General features: G+C 34.2%; 1 protein-coding gene across 4 annotated transcripts; it reads right to left on the reverse strand.

Moving 5' to 3' along the window:
* Positions 1 to 1,535: 1,535 nt before the first annotated feature.
* Positions 1,536 to 21,730, reverse strand: LOC104905513 (putative disease resistance protein RGA3). 4 transcript variants are annotated; one of them, XM_048641359.2, is made up of 4 exons: positions 20,899 to 21,730; positions 2,772 to 5,809; positions 2,393 to 2,417; positions 1,536 to 1,988 (listed from the first exon to the last, which is right to left on the reverse strand). In XM_048641359.2, the coding sequence occupies exons 1-2, from the start codon at positions 21,557 to 21,559 to the stop codon at positions 2,823 to 2,825; spliced, it is 3,648 nt and encodes a 1,215-aa protein (XP_048497316.1). In that variant the 5' UTR covers positions 21,560 to 21,730; the 3' UTR covers positions 1,536 to 1,988; positions 2,393 to 2,417; positions 2,772 to 2,822. The 4 variants fall into 4 exon arrangements, with proteins under 4 accessions (XP_048497316.1, XP_048497309.1, XP_048497314.1 ...); XM_048641352.2 differs by having other exon boundaries at positions 2,393 to 2,426; positions 20,899 to 21,729; XM_048641357.2 differs by lacking the exon at positions 1,536 to 1,988 and having other exon boundaries at positions 2,063 to 2,417.

Consider the following 21,730-nt stretch of genomic DNA (forward strand, 5'->3'; position numbering starts at 1 on the left):
TTGAAGAACAGTTAGTGAACTGTGAAATAGAGATTGTGGGATCCAGGAAAAAGTGAAATTACCAAAACATTGGTAGCAGATCATTCGAAGTCCCTCATATTGAGTCTTCCGAATTTTGCCCTTTAACCAAAACTTTGATAGGAGAGGTTTAGTGAGATCTAATTCCACACTAATTCTGGTAAATTGTCCGCGTTCAGCATTGACAGTATTATGGTCTACTTTGAGAACTTTCCCAATTTTTACACCAACCTTTTTTCAGAAATTCCACATCAAAGTATTCGACAAACGGGGAATTCGCACCAAGCAATAAGAACTTTATTTTAAAGGTGAATCATCCGAGATAAATTAGGGATCCACTTTCGAATAGTGAGATAATTATCATCAATTAACCAAAGTTCATCCAATAACACCTGATTATAATCATCTAGACTAGTAAACCTAGCAATATAGTAATACCCGATATCCGTTAAGAGTTAACTCACCTTTCAAATGCCACATTTTTTTTTCAATCTTCTCATCAATGCCATGTATCCTAATTTACCACCAAACATCTTGAAAATATAGCGATGATCTCCATGGCCTTCTAATACATTGCTTGTCTTCTTTGGTAAGTAGGAATATTGGGCATTTCTCATCCTGTTGCATATTTTCAGGGGGTTCATCGTCATCATATACCTCCTCTTCCTCATGAAAAAAATGACTGTGGAGGTAGTGATTAGGTTGATCTAATTGGGGATTAACTTCACCCTGAACCATATCTAACAAAAACATAAATCGGAGAGTTTACGAGTGAAGAACACAGTGTAAGGTTGTGTCATAGTAGTGTTTTTACGAAAAGCGATAAGTTTTTTTTCACTCAATTTAACCCCCTTCTTAAGTGTCACCTTGTACTCCAACAATATCTCTAAAGGAGACGGGTGTTGAAATTTTCAACCCTGGAGTATGACTTGGAATATTTGTCAAATGAATAGATGCCTGGGAGACAGAATCAACTTGATCAGATGTGTTATTTTGCGTTTGGCTTTTTAGGTGGTTCGGTTGAGTTGGTCTCGCTCTTCGATGGAGGGTGCCAGGTCGCTCATGCTAGAGAAAGAAAAGTTCACTCTAGCTAGGTGAATGTAAAGTGACAGAATTCTTCAATCAATATTTTCTACAATTTCTTTATTGGAAAACTATAAACTTGGGTTTGGGTAAAAAATATCTAGCATAAATTCGCGAGATGACTGATTATGTTTTGAATTGATCAATCCTTCAACAGGCACGCGTAGAGGCAAAAAATAAAATCATCCAAGGAAGTACAAATGTTCTGCATTTCTTCTGGAACACAATTTCGTTCAGCGTTTGATCTTTTGGAACACAACTCCATGCACTCCTGAGCACATGAAAGTTGAATTACCCCAATTGAACAAAGCGTGGATTATGCACTAGGGTGCACAATGCTCATTGTGCACCTAAAAAGAACATACCATTTAAATAAAAGAACACGAACTTTTTTCAATAACTTTTCTACGTTAAAAAAGAACACACAACTACAATTAAAGAACGTGTAAATTTATATTTATAAAAGAACGAACGTTATAATGAAAAGAATATATAATAAATGAACATCTACACTTAAGGTAAAAGAATATATACCTTTTAAATTTAAATTTGAAAAAGGAATCATTAGTTGCAAAATTTAAGGAAGCAAATAACAATAATTTTTTAAAATTATAGACTCTAAAAATGATAAACGACATAGTTTAGAAAAGGGTACACCATGCTCTACATGCACTTGGGTGCATGTAATTATTTGCGCCAACCGAACTATCAACGAAGGCTCGCAAACTCGCAGTCTCCCATGTGTGGCATGTCCAAGCATTTATCATATAGCAGATATAGGAGTATTTTGCTTATTGCAATTTCTTGAAATACCATGTCAATTTTTATATTATGTGGTTATTTATCTCTTGCTTTGCAGTTCCTCGCTTTAGCATACGCTTCTCTTGTTGACGTAGTCGGAAGTTATGGAGAAAAGCAAGCGCTAATATCGAATCAAGAACAAACAGATTTACAAGCGATAAATCTGTAAAACTCTGGAATCCACCAGAAAAGAATATAAACTCTGTGATATTATTAAAAGTCAAAAACTGCCTCCAAACAACGAAATTAAGGAAATAATAAAATTCGGAAATAATTAAAAAGCTGATTTCGGGCCTTAAACGAACTCGAATGACCTAAAAAGCATATAGGTCACGGCATAGCGGTGAGTTTGACTAGCTGGGCCGTTCCGCTTCCGAAAAGGTATCACAATAAGCAATCAGACTCCGTCGGCCCAATTAGCGCAAATCATTTCAGGCTTTTCGTCGCGCTTCCTTATCGAACTTATCTGCCAACCGTCCTACGTCACTTACAATCAACAATCAACCTTCCATTGTCTGATGCAACTACGAACAAAGAAGGAATAAGAATGATTTAAGATGTCACAGTTTGCATAATCACTATTAAGCATTAATTAAAAGTAGAGGAAAGCAATTAGCTATAGCTTGAATCACTTAGACTGATGCTAACATCCTCAATATATACTGACTTTTACTTAATAGATTATATATTAAATAGTACTTGTGAAAAAAACGTCAAAATAAATTGATCAAAATGTACACTATCTAAAAAAAGAATAGCTAAGATCAGATTAAAGCTTGACCACTCAGTTCTTTTACTTGGACTATCAATCTTAATTAAAATGTAGTAGGAAGATTATTAGTTAGTTCAGTAATTGTACATAACCATACCTTTAAAATCATCCTTTGAACGGTTTATCCTTCTGATTATGTTCTCCATTCTCATTCTTTAACATGATAGTCATCACCTAAAAATGGGGAACAACTGAGATTCTTTACCCATTTAGGCTCACAACCATTTCCATATCTTTCTTTCAGAAGCGGACATTTTTCAATCTGTAGACTCCTTAAACAAGAAAGACAACGCATATTTTGATCAGATGGAAGATCTTTCAACTTGTAGCATGACCTCAACTCCAATGTCTCAAGACATGACAGCTTGCTAATCCACACCGGAATTTTTTCCAATTCAGCAAATGATTCGATATGCAGATGTCTAATGCTAGTGAGGAAACGAAGTTGTGGAGGAAGAAAGTAGTGTTTCGCGAAATCTCTCAATATTAGACATCTTAGGGATCCGCTACTACTGAGGGGTGTCATATCAGAGTGGTTACTAGTACCATCTTGGTCATCTTCGAACCCACCAATTTCCAACTGTCGAAGACACTGAAGATGACGAATGGATTGTAGCACCAAAGACAACTTTCCTGATTTAACAATCGTCAACTCCAAAAGCCCCTGCAGTTTGCTAACAACATCAGGAACAAGATTCTCCAGAGATGGACAATTCTTCACCCTCAAACGCTCCAAAGATGTGCAGTGTGTCAGACTAGTCGGAATCCTTTTCAAACCTTTACAATCTTCAAGGACTAATTCTTGTAGAGAAGAGACACCATGGAAAAGATCCCCTGGTAAAAAACTCAGGGCTCCACACTTGCTTACTGTTATCTTCTTAAGATATACAAAGGGTTGGTGAATCCCAATGGGGAAAGACGTGAGATCACCACAGTCATGAATCTCAAGTGCTTGCAAAGTCGAATAATTTAAATCCAACTCCAGAGGTAGGCTTTTGATATTCTGCATCTTCGACAGTTTGAGCTCTTTGAGGGAGTGACTAGATCTGATAATGCCCAAGGGTTCAGTATGACCAAGTCCTTCAAAAGTTAGATGTCTAAGTGACTCAAGCTTTAAGACCGGTACTGTTTTCAGATGCGGACAACCTTTTATCTCTAGAGTTTCAAGACGAGGAAATGCAATAGTTTTTGCTGATGCTAATTCCTCAGGAGGTGGTTCCCAGGATTTTAGCTTAGTTAAGTTATAAATATGAAGACGTTTAAGAGCAGGAAAAAGTGATGCTTGCAGTGAGGTATTCGGTTGGTTTCGATAGAACTCTTTGCCTATACCTTCCACACAATCTAAATTTTTTAACTTGAGAATTTCGAGAGAACGCAGCTGGCCGAGTGTTGGAAGATCTTTGCACTTGTAACAAGAACATAGTTCCACCTCTGTCAGATTTTCAAGTATTCCTTGTTCAACGACCATTTTCATCATCCAAGGAGGAAACTTTTCGCCGTTAAAGCTCGTTACATTTAATGATTTTATGTTTGGATGAGGCTGAAGCCCATCCAAAACATTCTCATCATTATTATTCTTGTCTGATCTCTTCTGATAATCCCAGATCAAACGTAATTTCAGAATCTTCTCCTTACTTCCAAGGCCTGCTCTTGTTGCTTCTTGCTTGTTCTTGACACAATCAAGGCGCTTAATGCGAATCTCACCCGTAAGTTCCTGCAAGTTTTCCAGCTCATCAATGGTCCATCCTTTTCCATCACGCAACTCAAGTCGAGGCAAGGTCTGCAGGCTTGTCAAGTCTCGTAACGATCCTTTACTTGCAAGCACAAATGTTGATGTGAAGATGCTCTCGAGTTGGTAAAGTTCACCTATCCACATTGGTAATTTTTCGATTTCATTATCAGACAAGTCAAGATACCTTAGATGTCTCAAATGCTCAATGGCAGGTGGAACCTCCGTTAGCCCAATTTTTGCCATTATTAACGTGCGCAAGTATGTTGCACTTTTCAGCAAATCAAAATTTGGCACACCATTCCAAACACTCACTGTTCGTAGCTTCGGTATCATTGCATTTGCTTCCGCGGAAGATTCCATTGCTACTGCAGTTTTTCCAGAGTTACATATAACATGCCGGTAGCTCACATAGCTGCACCCATCTGTAAGCTGTATGTCTCCGTCCTTCCACAGTAACAACTCATTCTGCAAAACATAGTTTGCAAGATCATGCACCAAATCGTGCATCTTGTACTTGATAACTGGCTCGTTTTCATCATCACTGATGTCCTCTATCAACAAGGAATTATTGAACAACACTTGAAAGCAATATTCACCTGTTTTCAACGTATCCGAGCTGCCTTTTTTATGAACAATGCCCTGACTTAACCAAAGATAAATGAACTTATCTTTGTCAAGTAAGCTACCTTTAGGAAGGACACCACAGTATGCAAAACATTGTTTCACAGTTGCAGAAGGTAAACGATTATAGCTTAACAACAATGAAGGCATGATGTGGTTGTGATTATCTTGTGGTAAATTCCATAGTTCACTTCTCTGTATTGATTCCCACTCAGATGGATATTTCGTCATTGACTTCAACATATTACCAATCCCTTTTATTGCCAAAGGTACACCCTTACACTTTTCGCCAATCTTTCTCCCAACATCCTCAAAAGAAGAAATATGTGGCAAGGAGAATGTCTCGCTAGGAAAAACTTGGTACTTCAACAGAGCCCAACTATCGTCTGTCGATAATCCCTTAAGCTCATGCACATATACAGCTCCTGCTTCATCCACAACTTGTTTGCTACGAGTGGTAATCAAAATCACACTTCCTGGTAAACCCCCAATTATCTGCAATTCATGTCCAAGGGAATCCCATAACTCTTTGTCGTTATTCCAGACATCATCAAGTACGAGCAAGAATTTCTTCCCCTTTAACTCTGTTTTAAGTATTTTCATCACCGCACCTGTGTTTTCCAGCTCACATTTCTGTGACGTTAGTGCTTCAACCATTTCCTTCAAAAGACTATGAACTACGAAGTTCTTGAACACGCATACCCAAGCTTTTTTCTTATCAAAATATTTGTCAACTTCCTCATGCTCATATATTTGTCTTGCTAATGTTGTCTTTCCAAGACCTGTTTGAATAATACAAGTATTAAGGCTTGTTCTCTTCGGCATAAAACAACTGAATTGAATTGAACTGAATTGAGCTGAACTGAATTGAACTGAACTGAGTTGAATTGAATTGAACTGAACTAAACTGAATTGAATTAAACTGAATTCAATTAGATTGAATGTAATAAATATATAAATCATATTTAAACAATAAGAATATTAAATAATAACTATAATGATAAGTAATAATGATGAATATTAATATTAGTATTTGGATATTTTTAAATGATAGTTATGAATAAATAATATTAATAATCATAAATTAATAATAATAATTAATGATAATTAATAATGATTATTTATATTATTTGTATTAATATATTAATACTTGATGATGATTACTCCCTCCGTTGCCTAAAGATCTTCCTTGTTACTGTTCCTACAAATACCAAGGAGGATCCATTTGTGTGGTGTGTGGGGTGGGTAAAGTAGTAGAGAGAAAGGGGTTAAGATAAATAAACAAATAAAAAAGGAGTTAAAGTAGGAAAGAGAAAATGAGTAAAATTGAATTAATAATATAATGGTGGACCATATGATAGGGACATAAGAGGGTAAAAAGGAGAAAAAAATTCCAAATAAGGAATAAAGTAAAAGAGGGAAGATCTTTTGGAAACGCACTTAAACGGAAAAAGGGAAGATCTTTAGGAAACGGAGGGAGTATATAATAACAACAATATATAAGAAGTAAATTAATATTAATATTTTAATAAATAGATTTAATAATATAATAATATTTAGTAATAAAAATAATGATTGGGTCGGACCGTGCAAAATTGCATCATAAACCGTTTTGATGCGATTTGATTGGTTTATGGGCTACGAAACGTGGTTTATTTGTGCTTTTGACCTAAACCATGTTCCTTCTAATAATAGTAGTAATGATAATGAATAAAGCTATAATAAACAAAATAATATATAGAAATAATAATAATAATAATAATAATAATAATAATAATAATAATAATAATACTAAATAATTATGATATAGAAATAAATAATAATAATAATAATAATAATAAGAGTAATTAGTAAAATAAATTAGACCAACATAATAATAATAATATATAACAAAATGGTTATAAAATAATGGAGCTGAACTGAACTGAGCTGAGCTGAACTGAGCTGAACTGAAAATAAGTTGTGGAGAACAAGCCCTTAGAGACTGAGACAGTCATCCACAAAACTCCTAAATGTTAAAGCCAAAATTTATTTCCATATATTATACTAGTCTGTAATCAAATAAAATTATTGTCAAGTCTAGGCAGTACATATATTGGCTTTGTTTGGGGAAGTATTTTGGTTAGCTAAAATCCTGAAATGATAAGGTCCTAATATATTTTAGGTGCTAAAATGATTTAGAAATATTTGGGGAGTATCTAAAATAAAATGCCAGGTGTTAAAATGACTTAAATGATACTCCATCCGTTTCATTTTAATTTACTCACTTCATTTTAGGGGAGAACCAAGGAGGAAGTAGAAAAGTATGAGAGAGAAACTGAAAAGTGAGAGAGAGAAACAAAAGAGTGGGTTAAAATATTAAAAAGTGAATGACATTGGTGAAAAAGGAGGAAAAAGTAGAATTATCAAAAAAAAAAGGAGGAAAAAGTAGATGTGATATGTTACCAAACAGAAAAAACAACAGTGTGTACACTAAAAAAACGGACTAAAAAGGAAAGTGTGTAAATTAAAAAAAAAAAGGAGGGAGTAAGTTAAAATTTTTACCTTTTCAACAAAATTTTGAAAAATCTTTTTTAAAAATTTGATAACAACTAATTTAGTAAAAATAATTTATCAATTTAAACAACTAATTTTACCAAACAGTTAAGCTAATGAACTATCTTATGAGTTTCACGCTTCCAACACTTTATAAGTTTCAGCTTTATCTTATCAGTTTTAGTTAACTTACCAGTTTCAGTTTATTTTTAGCTAGTATTATCAAACAAAACCATTATAATAATGTCGGTAGGAAAGTGTATTTTCCTCAATAGATAGTGTGAAAATAAGAACAACTGATTATGAGTTGGAATTAAAAGAGAAATTAAACTCACTTCAAAGAAAGATATAGTGAATGGACAATCAATATGACAAAGGTTGGATGAGGTAGATTTTGCTTTCAAGTTAATAGGTAATTTGTTTGTCTTGGAATTATTTCCAACATAATGTTACTCTCTATCTGACTATGAGACTATCTCAAAAAGGTGTTCCCATTCACAATCTTAGCACAATGCCACAATTCATAAGTAATTTTATATATTCTCTATGATATAAGAAAAAACCTAATTATATAGAGTCTTATTAATAGGTACATTATGAAAATCAAATTTTTACTTAGTATAACTACGGATATTATCATACAACATGACACCATGTGCATTACACACGTAAAAAGAAGACATAAGAACAATGTTTTGGGATGAAAGGAGTAGAATGTATTCCGTTATCGAACATCGAAGGAGTAAGAACGAATTGTCGTGTTTAATTATAATATCAAGAACTTGTATATGATTAATATTATGTGCCAATTTATGGATTTTGCGTAAATGGAATAAGTGGACTAATGTATACATTTATATATTTATAATCAAGACTAGACACTTATAATTTTTTTACTTTTTCCATTCAGACTTCAGTTTAATTGAATTTGACCCTTTTTTTCTCAGCTATATATATACAAGTATAAAATTTTATTATTGTCTCTTTTGTCACAATATTTATTTTAATATATTTTTTAAATACCAACTTTCCATAATATTTATCACTAGTTAAAGCTAGTCTAATGCATTGGTTGCATAGATGTTTGATGATATACTTTTGTGGGAGCAAGGACTAAATTTTTGTCATGAATTTTATAAATATGGAAAAATTGATGCCGGGTATAGCTGAACATTTCAAATAGGTCCCAACTACCAGTTAGTGTTGTTGGGGGTTATTTACTTGCTCCCTTAAGTTGTATTGGTGGTTTTGGTTTTTTAATGCATCTTACTAGATTACCAAAAAAATTAACATGTACGGCTTGTTATACATGTACATGTGTTCATTTGACTTGTTATCTATGTACATTTGTCTTGTTATTCATGTATATGTGTGCACTATGCTCTATGTACTAACGTGTGCACCATCTAAGCTTTGGAAAGTCTCTCATTGTATGGCATCAAGATGTCTCAGAACTTTAGAGTTGCACTTAGCAATCTCATTGGCGTTTAACGGTATAAAACTTTCGAAATTGTATATAGGGTTAATGAAGTCATGGATTAGCGTGAGTAGTCATGGAACATGCTACATTGTTGAGCAAAAGGAAAAGGAAGAAGAAGGTAGAGAAGAAGAGAAAGAGGAAATCACGTGATTATAAATGAAGTCGATCATATGACCTGTAACCTACTCTAGTAGGTTGAAAACCTGAAAGGTCCTATTAAAAACAATGTTCCCTAAAGTTGGAACCTCTACAGATTAATTTATAGTTATGACCTATTAAAAATGTTCGGCTATAGTTGGAACTTCTGACATCGGATCAATTTTTCCTATAAATATTGATGAGTAATATTAGTCTATGATTAAGATGCATATTGAGTCTCTTTTAACTCTTTTTTTTAAATCTCTTTTAACTTAGTTTTGAAGCATTTAGGGTTAATTTTCAATTCAATTGATTCTTTTTAGTTCCAAAGTACGTTGTTTTCTTGTCTCTATGAGTTCAGAAAAAGAAAGTCCAACAGGACAAAGATGGATTCACTTTGGTCACCACTAACACAACTATTCTAGATGCAATAAATGTTCCATTACATAATCCTTTTATGATAATGTTAGATAACAATGAAGATGGTGCTACAGGAGCAGGCCAGGAGGGAGTTAGGCTAAGGAAGCAGAGTCTAATGGCAGTTGTGGTGAGAATGTATGCATGAAGGGAAGGGTGTGGCTCCCTATAACCTTTATGAATAGCTTAAAGTAGGCATTTTTTTTCTGGAACAATAAACAAAGAAGGGAATTAGAGAGTGTTCTTTATGATTGATTGTGTATGTGTTTGCAAACCATGATTGGGTGGAGAAATATGAAATGGCAGAAGCTTCCTTCCATCCAGAGGGGAACTTTGATCATTCTTATCATCCTAAGTGTATATCTAGATTTACCTAGAAAAAATCCATTCAGGTTTCACATGTGGTGTAATCATTAATCTCTGGTTGCCACTATGAGACAGTCTTGGGATATGCAATTCCAGGGTTGCGCAATGTACATGGTAGTTCAGAATTTGAAGAATGTTAAAATAGCCTTAAGGGATCGGAGATGAACACTGGGTTTTGTGGATGTGGAAGCTAGTGTGTTCAAGGCAAAGGATGATTTAATTAATGCTCATACTGCTACGCATGAGAGTCCTTGTGATGAAGAGAAGATCAATAGAGAAAAGGAGGCTCATGAAGATTTGAGAAGGGTAAAGAATAACCGACAATCCTTGCTTCAACAAAAATCTAAGGGTCCGTTCGTTATCGTTTTTTGTTTTCAGTTTTCAGTTTTTTTGAAAACTAAAAACCAAAAACTGAAAAACGAGAAAAAGTGGTTTCACTTTTCAGTTGTCAGTTTTCAAAATCATCATATTTCCAATAAATTTGACTAATTTTTTAATTCATTATAGGATATACTACTATATCATATGACTTTAAAAATCGAAAAATCACAAAACAGAAAACCACAGTAATATATATCGAACGGGCCCTAAGCTAACATGGCTTGGATCTGGTGATGAAAACACCAAAGTCTTCTACCAGGCCATCAAGGCTAAAACATATCAAAATAAAGTGCATGCTATACATGATTTAAATAGTGTTTGGGTGAATCAGCAAAAGAAAGTAGAGCAAGCTTTCTTAAAGTTTTACAATGGCTTGTTCTATTGTAAGACTTAAAAGCAAGTTGTTCTTCTTACTCTCCTGAACATGTTGGAGTTTAAGATTTAGTTATTGTTGTTAGGTTGTTAAGCGTTTACTAATATTGTTAGTTAGTTTGTTAGATAACATTAGTTTGGTTACCTATTGTAATTAGTATAAATAGGTAGGATGTAATATTCTAACAACTTACTTCTTTTACTCCTTACATCATAATAATACATCACTCTTTCTCTCTACCTTCTTCAAGCTCTCTCTAAAGTCATCAATGGATGACCTCAATCTTTTCTCCTTTCTTCCTCCCTAAACAAGAATTTTAACATGGTATCAGAGCAGATCGATTCTGCACTATATTCTTCCGCAAAAGCTCAAGTCAGGTCAAGAATTTCTGAGTTAATTCTTCTGGCGTTTTCTTCAATCATTTCGAACAAAATTCTGAGCTAAAATTCTCTCTGGAATCTGTCTGTAAGTTTGATCAATCAAGGTTTCTTTACTTCTGCAAATTCTTGATTTGATTTCTAAGATTGATCAATTTCTATTAATTCATCTGAAAATCAAAATCATTGTTCTTCCGTAACTTTCAGATTTCTTCTTCTTTCTTCTTTTTTTTTTTTTTTCGAATGAAATTCATTCAATTTTCGAACCAGAAATCACACAATCTTTCGATTCTTGAGTTTTCCCCAATTTCTAGGGGTTCGTCCAGTTGAAAACCGATTCATTTTCTGGGTAATTGAATTCGACAATTTTATGGGTTAATTGATTTAGGATTGTTCAATGTTCTGTTATTCTGGATTCATTTTTTGTTCATTCGGGTCGAATTTTCATCCAATTTAACACATTCGATTGATGGGTATAAATTCCAAATTTCTGAATTCTGGGTTTGATCGCGGTTCATGAAGCTGCGAATTCTTGATAAAAATGATCAAGTTTGATATTCTTTCGAGCTGAACAGTTTGATTTCATGGGTGTTTCTTGAAGACTACATGGGTGCTTCTTGAATTTGATTTGGTTTCTTGATAAAATTGAACAGTTTGATTTCAATATGGTTTCTTGATCGATGTTGCATCAATGGAGAATAATTCAATATTCTGGTTGCTGATAAATGGTGTTTTTGGATTGTTGAGTTGCTGGTAGCTCATGAATTGAATTGTAGTTGTTGCGTTGTTGTTCTTCTGGTTGGTCTTTTTGAGTTTGCTGGTGAACCAAATTGTAGAAGTATGTTCTTGGTTTTGTTGCTGTGCTAATGTTGTTGTGTTCGGTTTCTTGCTCTTTTCTTCCCTTTTCTCTGAAATTCTTCTTTTCATCATCTGAATTCAGTCTATCTACTGAATTACTTCTCTGAATTTTTTTTTTCTCTGTGATCCATAGTGATCATTTCTCTGTTTTGTTCAAAGATCCATAGTGATCTCCTTTGCTCAAAGCCTACTTTGTTAGGTTCTAAATTTGATAGTCTTATGACTTTAACCTCCAACCCATAGTGGTTATCTTCTTTGTTTTCCACCCATAGAGGTGTGTTTTGTGCCCATAGAGGCCTTGTTATGCCCATGAGTGGCTTTGTTTGCCCATAGTTGGCTTTGTTATGCCCATAGTGGCTTGTTTTGACCCATAGATGGTCTTGTTTCGACCCATAGAGGTCATTTTCAAGCCCATTGAGGCGTTTCTTTGAGACCCGAAAGTGGTCATTTCATATTTCTCACAATTTTCTCATGTTAGATGTCTCTCATTCCCAAATTCCAAAACACATTCTTTTTCATTTCTCCCTTCAAACTTACTCAAATTCATTCTTTTAATCTTCTTTGATTGGTGTTGGTTGTTTAGTATCTTCAAGCTTAGAATTTTTTTTTTTTTTTTTTTTTTTTTTCAACCCTTCTAAGCTTGAGGGGGGGATATGGTGTTAATTGGTAAGATTGTTTGATATAGGGTGGTTGTAGAGATTGGCTTTGGTACATTGTGGTAGTCTCCCAACTCTCATTTGGAGCATTTCTTGCTGAATTATATGGCAGAATTATATGGATTCAATGTGGATGACAGTGAAGATGTTTGGTTCTGCATATGAGATGGATGTAGGCCTTGATTCTCATGTCCCCTTGGAGGTGTCCAGCATTGTAGCTGAAGGCTGAAATGAAGGTTGGGTCCAGGGTATTAACTGGTATTGCATATGAGAAGGATTTTGTGTACGAGATAGTTGTGCAAACTGTTCGTATTTGTGCCTGCATGCTTTGTTGTTAGATGTCATGTGGTGATGGAATGGAATGTTGGTACACCCCGCCACCGTTGCTACTCGGCTCTGTTGCAAAATGTTCTGCTGGTTTGGTCTGTGTTTCCCTCTGGATTGTTGCTGCTCTCTGGTTGTTCTGGGGTTTTGCTGCTGCCTTTGCAGCTGTAGTTGCTGTAGTTGTAGTTGCCTCTGTTTTTTTTTGTAAGTCCAAACTGGAATGGTCATCCCCATTCCAGTTTGAGGGGGGGTGTTGGAGTTTAAGATTTAGTTATTGTTGTTAGGTTGTTAAGCGTTTACTAATATTGTTAGTTAGTTTGTTAGATAACATTAGTTTGGTTACCTATTGTAATTAGTATAAATAGGTAGGATGTAATATTCTAACAACTTACTTCTTTTACTCCTTACATCATAATAATACATCACTCTTTCTCTCTACCTTCTTCAAGCTCTCTCTAAAGTCATCAATGGATGACCTCAATCTTTTCTCCTTTCTTCCTCCCTAAACAAGAATTTTAACAAGGGAAGAAATTCACAACAAATCACTTACAACTATTGCAAATAAAGTTCACTAGTGATGATGTGAAGTTTTAGCATCCCAGATAAGAAGGCTTCACGGATGGTTTCAAATAGCAACGTTTTGTTTTGCCAAAGACTTGGTAAAGATGTTTAAGAGGAAAACCACCAGATCAAGTTACATGATGAAGTTTGATCTAAAAAAAGCTTATGATACTATAAGCTAGAGTTTTATGAGGTATTTTAGAGGGTATAGGATTCTCTAGTTTTTTTTTGTTGAGTTAATCATGAAATGTGTAGCAACACCCATGTTCTCTCTTATGCTTAATGGCTTTCTCACTAGGTTTTTCGGGGCTCGAAGAGGCTTGAGACAGAGAGACCATATGTCTCCTCTTTTATTTCCACTGTGCATGGTTTATGTGGATATGATTCTTTGTTTTGTGAGTAAGTAAGAGGGGTTCAAGTTCCATGTTAAATGCAAGGAACTAAAGCTCACTCACTTCTACTTTTGCGGATGATCTACAGTTATTTTGCAATGGTGACTTTAGATCAATTTATATAATGCTCTAGGGTTTCCAAATGTTTTCCAATGCTTATAGTTTGGAGGTTAAGAAGCAAAAATATGAAGTATATAATGCTGGTATGTCATACTATGATATTCGAAGGGTTACAGATGTTAGTGGTCGGTTTCTATATAGGGAGGCTACCTTTTAAGTATCTAGGAGTATCTATCTCCAAAACAAAGACCAAGAATAGGGACTGTCAAGTTATGATTGATAAGATGGTTAACAGTAGGGGTGTTAATGAGCCAGGGTGGCTCGCAAACTGTTCGAGCTCGGCTCGGTCAAAGCTCGGCTCGGGAGGGAGGGCTCGAGTCGAGTTCGAGATCGGCTCGTGACCTTAGCGAGCCGAGCCTGAGCCTAGTAGAGTTCGGCTCGAAAGTTCGCAAACATGTTCGTAAAATATTTTAGATAGGCTTTATGTAAAAAAGTATTGTCCCACATCGATAAAAAAGTAAACACCAACCTTGTTTTCCCTATATAATCTTATTACCCTTTAAGTTCATTATAATTCTTGTTTGATTTGTCTTATTTTATAATGTTGGACAATCATTAAATATGCAAAACCTATAAACTTGGATTAGCATAAAATTAACTCTTTTACTATATATAATTCTATTACTTTTCTTCTACCAATATTGGGAGTATGAGGAACAATGCATAGTTTATAAGTCCCACATCGGTGAGGCAAAAGCAAAACTTCACATCGGCAAAAGCAAAACTTCACATCTCCAAATATAAAATGTGCATGATATGGAAAGGGGAGGAAGCAAGAGTAACAAGGGACCTTTTGTATTATATGGGCATGCATAGAAAGGAGTACAATGTATGGTGGTTGGGCTTGTCATATTTAATGAAAATTAGCCTAACATTCATACTTATAAAGAGTTTGACAAAACATAATGTTGAGCTTATTTAGTTAAGGTTTATAAGTCCCACATCGGTGAGGGAAAAACAAAACTTCACATGTCCAAATATAAAAGGTGCATGATAGGAGAATCTAAAGCACCCATCTCTTCTTTTTCTCGCTGCTCGCTATAGAGCCTAAGTGAGTTCCTTTGTTGGATTTTAAAAGTATCACATTGGGGAGAAAGCAAGAGTAATAAGGGACCTCTTGTATTATATATGGGATATAGATAGGAGTAGAATAATGTATGGTTGTTGGGCTTGCATTATTTAATGAAAATTAGCCTGACATCCATACTTATAAAAAGTTTGGCAAAACATTGGGCTATATCTAAAGTCTTGGTTAATGTTAAGCTAAATTTTCTTTCAATTTTTAAAATTTTAATTTCACGAGTCGAGCTTCGAGCCGAGCCGAGCTTGGTTTTGTTCATTTCGAGCTCGAGCCGAGCTCGAACTCATTCATTCTCGAGCCGAGCCGAGCCTGGGTATGTTCGGTCTCGGTTCGGCTCGTTAACACCCCTAGTTAACAGGATACATGCTTGGAGCTAAGGAACCTTTATTTTGCTGCTAGAGGGTAACTTGTCAATATTGTTTACTGGGTCAACTATTCATCCTCCCTAAGAGTGTCCTAAAAGAAGTAACTAGCATTTGTAGGTGCTTTATGTGGATAGACACTTACAATGACTACAAGCCAGATGCTATTGCCTGGGCACAAATTATTAAAAGAGACGGTCTAATTTTAATATAAAAGTAGACCTAGTAACTAAATGGATTAAACTAGTGACCGAAATAAATTAACCTAGTCACTATTGGGCTTTAGTATTGGGCTTAGCTTTGCCTAATTTTAATTTAAAAGTAGGCGGTCTCTTACAAGACAAACTACTGCCTGGGATATTTTATGTTAATCCAAGAGCACGAGGGGTCTAGGATTTAGGGACATTATGAAGTGGAATCTAATTGCTATTAGTAAACTGGCATGGAGCGTTGCTCAAAAGAAGGATAACCTAAGGTGAAGTGAGTGAACTGCATATACATAAAATAAGCGCCCTGAAGCACTTATGAAGCCTCTAATAATAATGCTAGTTGGGCTTGGAAGTATGTTTGCGTAGCAAAAAATGAGTTATATTAGATGCAAGGTTGCAAAGTGATCAATGGATGAATTGCAATGATTTTAGCATAAAAAGCATTATAATAGCCTATTGGAGGGACGACCTCAACACATGCAATGGAGTATCTGTGTTTCGAATAGGTATAACATGCCTAAACACAGGTTCATCTTGTGGTTAGTTGTTCAGCTGAAAACTCGAGCTAGGCTTGTGCATATGAATTTGAGTGATATTGATAGATGTTTGCTGTGTCAACAATATGCTGAAAATAGTTCCCACGTGTTTTTTTGGATGTATCTTCAGTAAAAGATGTATGCATGATGTGATGGAGTGGCTTGGAGTTAAATGGAATGGAACGAACGTATTTTAGATGTGTAGATGGCTCAGAAGTAGATAAAATGGTACTAGATTTAAAAGGCAGGTGATGTTGGTTGCTATGGCAGCTACTATGTATATGGTATGGAGGAATAGGAACTATGCTTATTAAGATAATCTAGTTAATACTATAGAGCACGCCATATAGGAAAATAAATACCTGATCAAAGATAGGATAGTGCAAATTTTGAGTACAAAAGTAAAGGCTAATGTACGTTATGGTTTAATGAATAGTAATTAGTTAGGCCTGTGCAGTTTTGTTGTTTGGTTGTATGGGCTTTGCCACCTCCTATTTAGGTGTATTTTAATTTTGGTTTAATTTTACTCCTTAATTACCAAAAAAATCCCATAATTTATAATTTCAATCATTACATAATTTAATTACCATTTACAATTATTTGAAAGAAAAAAAATATTTAAAAACATAGTATCTTTTTCAAATCAAATTTATATTATTTGAATAAAAATATTTAACTTATGTATGACATAGGCAACAAGTCTAGTATCATTTGAATGTATTTAAGTTTAATATTTTTCAGATTTTTACTATAAATAAGTACTTCCTTTTTTTTTACTTGCAATATTTCCCACTTTTGGCAAATATTCCTATTTTTAGATACGTTCTCTCTCATAGCACATGTAATTCTCATGTTATTTCTCTTTATCTCTCTCATCTCCTTTCCTTGGTCCTTACTCTTTGATACAAACCAAATATTACAAGTAAAAAAAAATAAAAATAATGGAGGAAGTATTTCATAACAATGAGCAAGTAAGGTTAAATATTTATATTTATATCACCTAGTAGTATAGTACAAAGAATAAACCTTAAGAGAATAAACACACTCGAGCTGATCATAGGCGAGATAGCCCGTTGGGCTCGCCACTCCAGCCAACAAAATTGAGCTGGCTTGGATAGCTTTTTTTAAAAGAAAATTTGGACGGGCTTGTAACAGCTGGGTAGAGGCAATAAAAAATACCAATAGACAAGCCCATCCAACCAATTAACTTTTTATATTAATATATATTTTTATGAATTATATTCTACAAGTACTATCACAACTTACAACTATTTGGCATGTAATATAGGATAATTTCATTTCCTTTATTTTGAAATTTTATCGGGGTATATTTCAAGTTTTAATTTCACTATTATGTCTTCCTTTTCACTTTAGTTTTTATTGATTTTTTTAATGCTCATTGCTAATTGAGCATTACATAAATTTCAACATTGATTTCCATTGCCTTAAGAGTTCCATTTTTTTCATTGAGATGTGTAAAAGTTTCATTTATTAGATAATTATGTTACATGTCTTTTCCCCCTAAAAAAGTCTTTTAAAGCTCATTTCCCCGCATGGGAGCCGCCCCCGGCCTCGCTATTAAAAGGGCCGGTGGCGGCAGAAAAAATATACCTGCTATAACTGAAGGGCTTTGCAATTCCCTTTCCGACGAAATTTTGAAAATAAGCTCAATCCATTTCTCAACCAAATAAGCTCATGATAACCTCCTAAACAGAAATGGCCTACTTTGCTACCGGGTAGGCAGGTACTAGTAATAAAAATAACATAATGAGGGATGGTCTACTTTGAGTATGTGATTAAATAAAAAGAAGAAAGAGAGAGTATGAGATTGAATTTAGGCGGGCCAGTTACACATGTGGAGAGAGAATGAAAACAGTGAAGCAAGCCTAGCAATTTTTGTCCGAAAAGTGAATTAGACCAAAAATCTTGTTCACAGAAATTGATCTATAACCAGAAAACGTTGAACAAACCGAGATATTTTAGATAAGCTAAGAGAAGCAAAGTGGAAAAACTGACAACTAAGGGAGTGTTTTAACAGTTTATTTCAATTTCAAACTCCTAATCGTGTAATACCAATTTTCTATAGGAAAAATCGTCAAGAATAAGTCAAACTTTAAATCGTCAGCTAAAAACAAGTTAACTTTTTGATTATCCTTGAATAAGTCAACCTTTAATAAAATATGTTTTTAACGAGTTATTGCCTGTTGTTAACTCATTTGACTTTGACCGCTTAGATATGATATGTGTAACTCTTCAAAAGGATGAGAGAGAAAACAAAAAGAAATTAAAAATTACAAAAAGAAAGAAAAAAGTCATATTATTTGTAATTTCACTTGTTTAAAATTGATAGGCGCTAAAGGTAGACTTATTTAGGAAATAATCAAAAGATAGACTTATTTTTAGCCGATGAGACAAAGCTTGATCTAATTGTTCCTTGTCTATAAATTTTACCTACTTTTTTCATTTTACAAATTCACTTTAAACTCATTCCTATTTTATATTTTATCTCTTGAATTCTTTTCAAACTCACTCTATATTACTTTAATATTATTTTATTAAATCTATCTCCTTTTTTTTTTTTTTACAGAATATAATCAAATCAAACTAAAGTTGCTCTTTCCTTGCCCTTAAGGCAAGAATATGAGCTTTTTAAATTTTGTTTCGGCTAACATGTAAAATTCTAACATTACTTAATTTCCTAAGCATTCCATCTATATCCCTAATTCTAGTTCTAATGGCCGTGTTTCCTCTCTTAGGTTCTCTCATCGATTTCACTAGTTCTTCACAGTCAGTCCAAATTTCGAAACTTTTCAATTTTCATGTTGATTTAATTTGCTCCATATGTTTCAAGCTCAGTCTCAAAGCCTCTGCTTCTGCTTGCAGCGGGGAAGTGGCGGAACTACTGCCCCCTCCTTTCTTAACTTTTAAGACTCGTGTAAGACTCTTCCATTTTACAAACGGCATTAATGCAAGTTTGGTTATCCAAGACTAGGGATAAACAAACCCTGTGACTATGTTCTTTTAAAGATGATTTCAGTTCAATTCAATTTGAGGTATGTTTATCCCTCAAACTTAACCCAAGATTTTAAATTGTGTCGTATTAGTTTATCACTATATTTTAACCTACTTTTTATTTTTAAGACTCACTCAACACTCATTACAGTTTTATATTGTATCCCTCAAACTCTCTCCAGACTCACTAACAAAAGTTTAACATTATTTATATTTAATAATTTCGATTTTTTTAACATTTAAGTATATCTTATATCATGAGATCATATCATAGTTTGTATATTTACCTTTTCTTTTATAATTCTAAAAATTATTTACGATTTTAAACTTACATTGATTTCATAAAAATTATGGGATACTAATTCAGTATGTGCAAAATGATGGGATACTAAATAGTTACTTGGAGGAATTTCAGAATTTCTTTTTATAAAAATGTCACAATATCAATTGCCAACAAATTGTAGAGGTTGCAATTTGCTTTGGGTGGGATAATGACAATGTTGCCAGCAAGACAAAGTTAAGTCTTTGTCAGAGTTTTGGTTTTCTAATTTGTTTTGAGAACTCCGGCCATCAAAGACTCTGTCAACAATTTACTCCCATTATCGCAAGTCTTGCAGTTGACTTGCTTCACACTCAGTCCAAGACTCGTGTGAACAGTGGCGGATCTTGATCAATCATTTTATAGGGGTTGAGTAGACAAATTAAAAATTTAACTGTAAAATTTTAAATGTTCAATAAAAATATTAATAGAAGCACATCAAAGTTTAAAAATATACTATTAACAATGGCTACAAAGAAGTAGTAGCTAATATTGTTTTAAATCTCAATCCTTCAATTTGTAAGCAGTTTTATCTATGTATTTGTTTGAATATTATCAAATTTTCAAAAAATTGAAAGAATAGCTTATATGTAAGTAGATTTTTAAGAAATTGAAGGAAGGCTTCATTAGTACCTAAATCAATAACCAAATTGATTTCGTAATAAAACACAACAAAAAGGTGAGGTACACTTAATTTTTATGATTGTTAGGAATAACAATAAATGTCCTAAAATATAGAGAAAAATAAAAAAAGGAAAAGGCCTTTATATTAAGAAAGAAGAAGTACAAAAAATGTTGGCAAGGAGATTCAAAACCGAATCATTTGGAATGCGGTTGTGCATTGAGTCCACTATGCCAAAAAAGAATACAGTTAATTTAATGGAGTATTTTTAACTTATAGTTAAGGGGGGACCAGGCCCAGGCCCGCCCTAACCATAATCCGCCAATGCGTGTGAAATTAAGCTCAAAACGAAAGGACGACCATAACGGTCGTTCTAATTTAGTAGTCGTTGGTGGCCATGGAAATGAATTTTACATGTAATAATGTTACAAAGGAATCATTTATAAGGGGTTATTTTCATCTCTAAATTTATGTTTTTTTTTTCTTCATGAAGAAAGTAATTTCACCTTTAAATGTGTGTTTTTTCTCCAATAAGAAGTCATTTTCATTATCACTTATAAGGTGATATTGGATGAGAATAAATATTTAAGAAGAAAAATAAACAATCTAAGATATATGAGCGTTATCATGAAAATGAACAATGATTTTCTTCACAAATTTACATTAAAATTCATTTCTACTACCACCTTTTATGACCAACCATCAAACAGACCGGCTGTAATAGTAAAAGAGAATGGGAATGAAGCGTATACCTCCCATCCCATGGATGGCAATAATTCTGAAAAAATCGGGTGCATTGGCGGTGTGATTGCAAAGCAATTGTACTAGTTTCTTTCGATCAAGCTCCTTCCCAATATATTTAGAACCAGGTGCAGCAGCATGTTTCCGAAGTTGATACAAATCCCTTTGATAATCATAAGTAAAATCATAAGAACTGGATACTGCGATTCTTTCATTTTTTAACTGATTGATGAGACCAACACTGTTAGCCTCCTTCTCAAGTTTATCGAACATGGAAACAATGTCGTTAATTCTTTCAGACATTTGTTTATGGAAGCCCCCTTTCTTTAAGTTTCTGAGCTTGCCTTTAACTCGCCTGAGCCTCCCTGCACCCAGCTTCTTGCGAAGCATTTCGAGGGCGTAGTCATCATGTACTTCTTCAACAAGATAAGCGACATCCTTGAGTTTTGAGATCCAAACAGTCACACTATTCATCTCAGTTTCACTCCTCACACGGCCATCATCTAATTTCAAATTTGATGTATTCTTCAGCCTCTCGAGGAGATTATCATAGGATGGTAGCTGTAATTTCACTTCAGATCTCTCATAACGATCGAGTACTTGTTTTACGACAGCCACCGCTAAATCTATTGCTAGACTAGTAGTCAGGATTGATGATGACAACACTACCATTGGAACTCTTTTTCAGTGGTTTAGCTAGGGTGCAAAAATTTCAAAGAGAGAGAGAGGGAGGGAGAAATGTGATATGGAGTTTGAAGGCTATGGAGTACAACACTACCACCAGCTCATCTATACATATGGCTGTCGACTTGTCCATTGTTGATAGCAACTCAACATTTAATG

The sequence above is a fragment of the Beta vulgaris genome, chromosome 1 (assembly GCF_026745355.1).
Source record: "Beta vulgaris subsp. vulgaris cultivar EL10 chromosome 1, EL10.2, whole genome shotgun sequence".
NCBI classification, from domain to species: Eukaryota; Viridiplantae; Streptophyta; class Magnoliopsida; order Caryophyllales; family Amaranthaceae; genus Beta; species Beta vulgaris.

What these genes read in the sequence shown, in the direction of transcription:
- LOC104905513 (XM_048641359.2), bottom strand. Translation starts at nt 21,559, where the DNA reads ATGGTAGTGTTGTCATCATCAATCCTGACTACTAGTCTAGCAATAGAT. An exon ending in TGCCATCCATGGGATGGGAG is followed by an intron (nt 5,810 to 20,898) that starts GTATACGCTTCA and finishes TTATTCAAACAG; the next exon opens with GTCTTGGAAAGACAACATTA.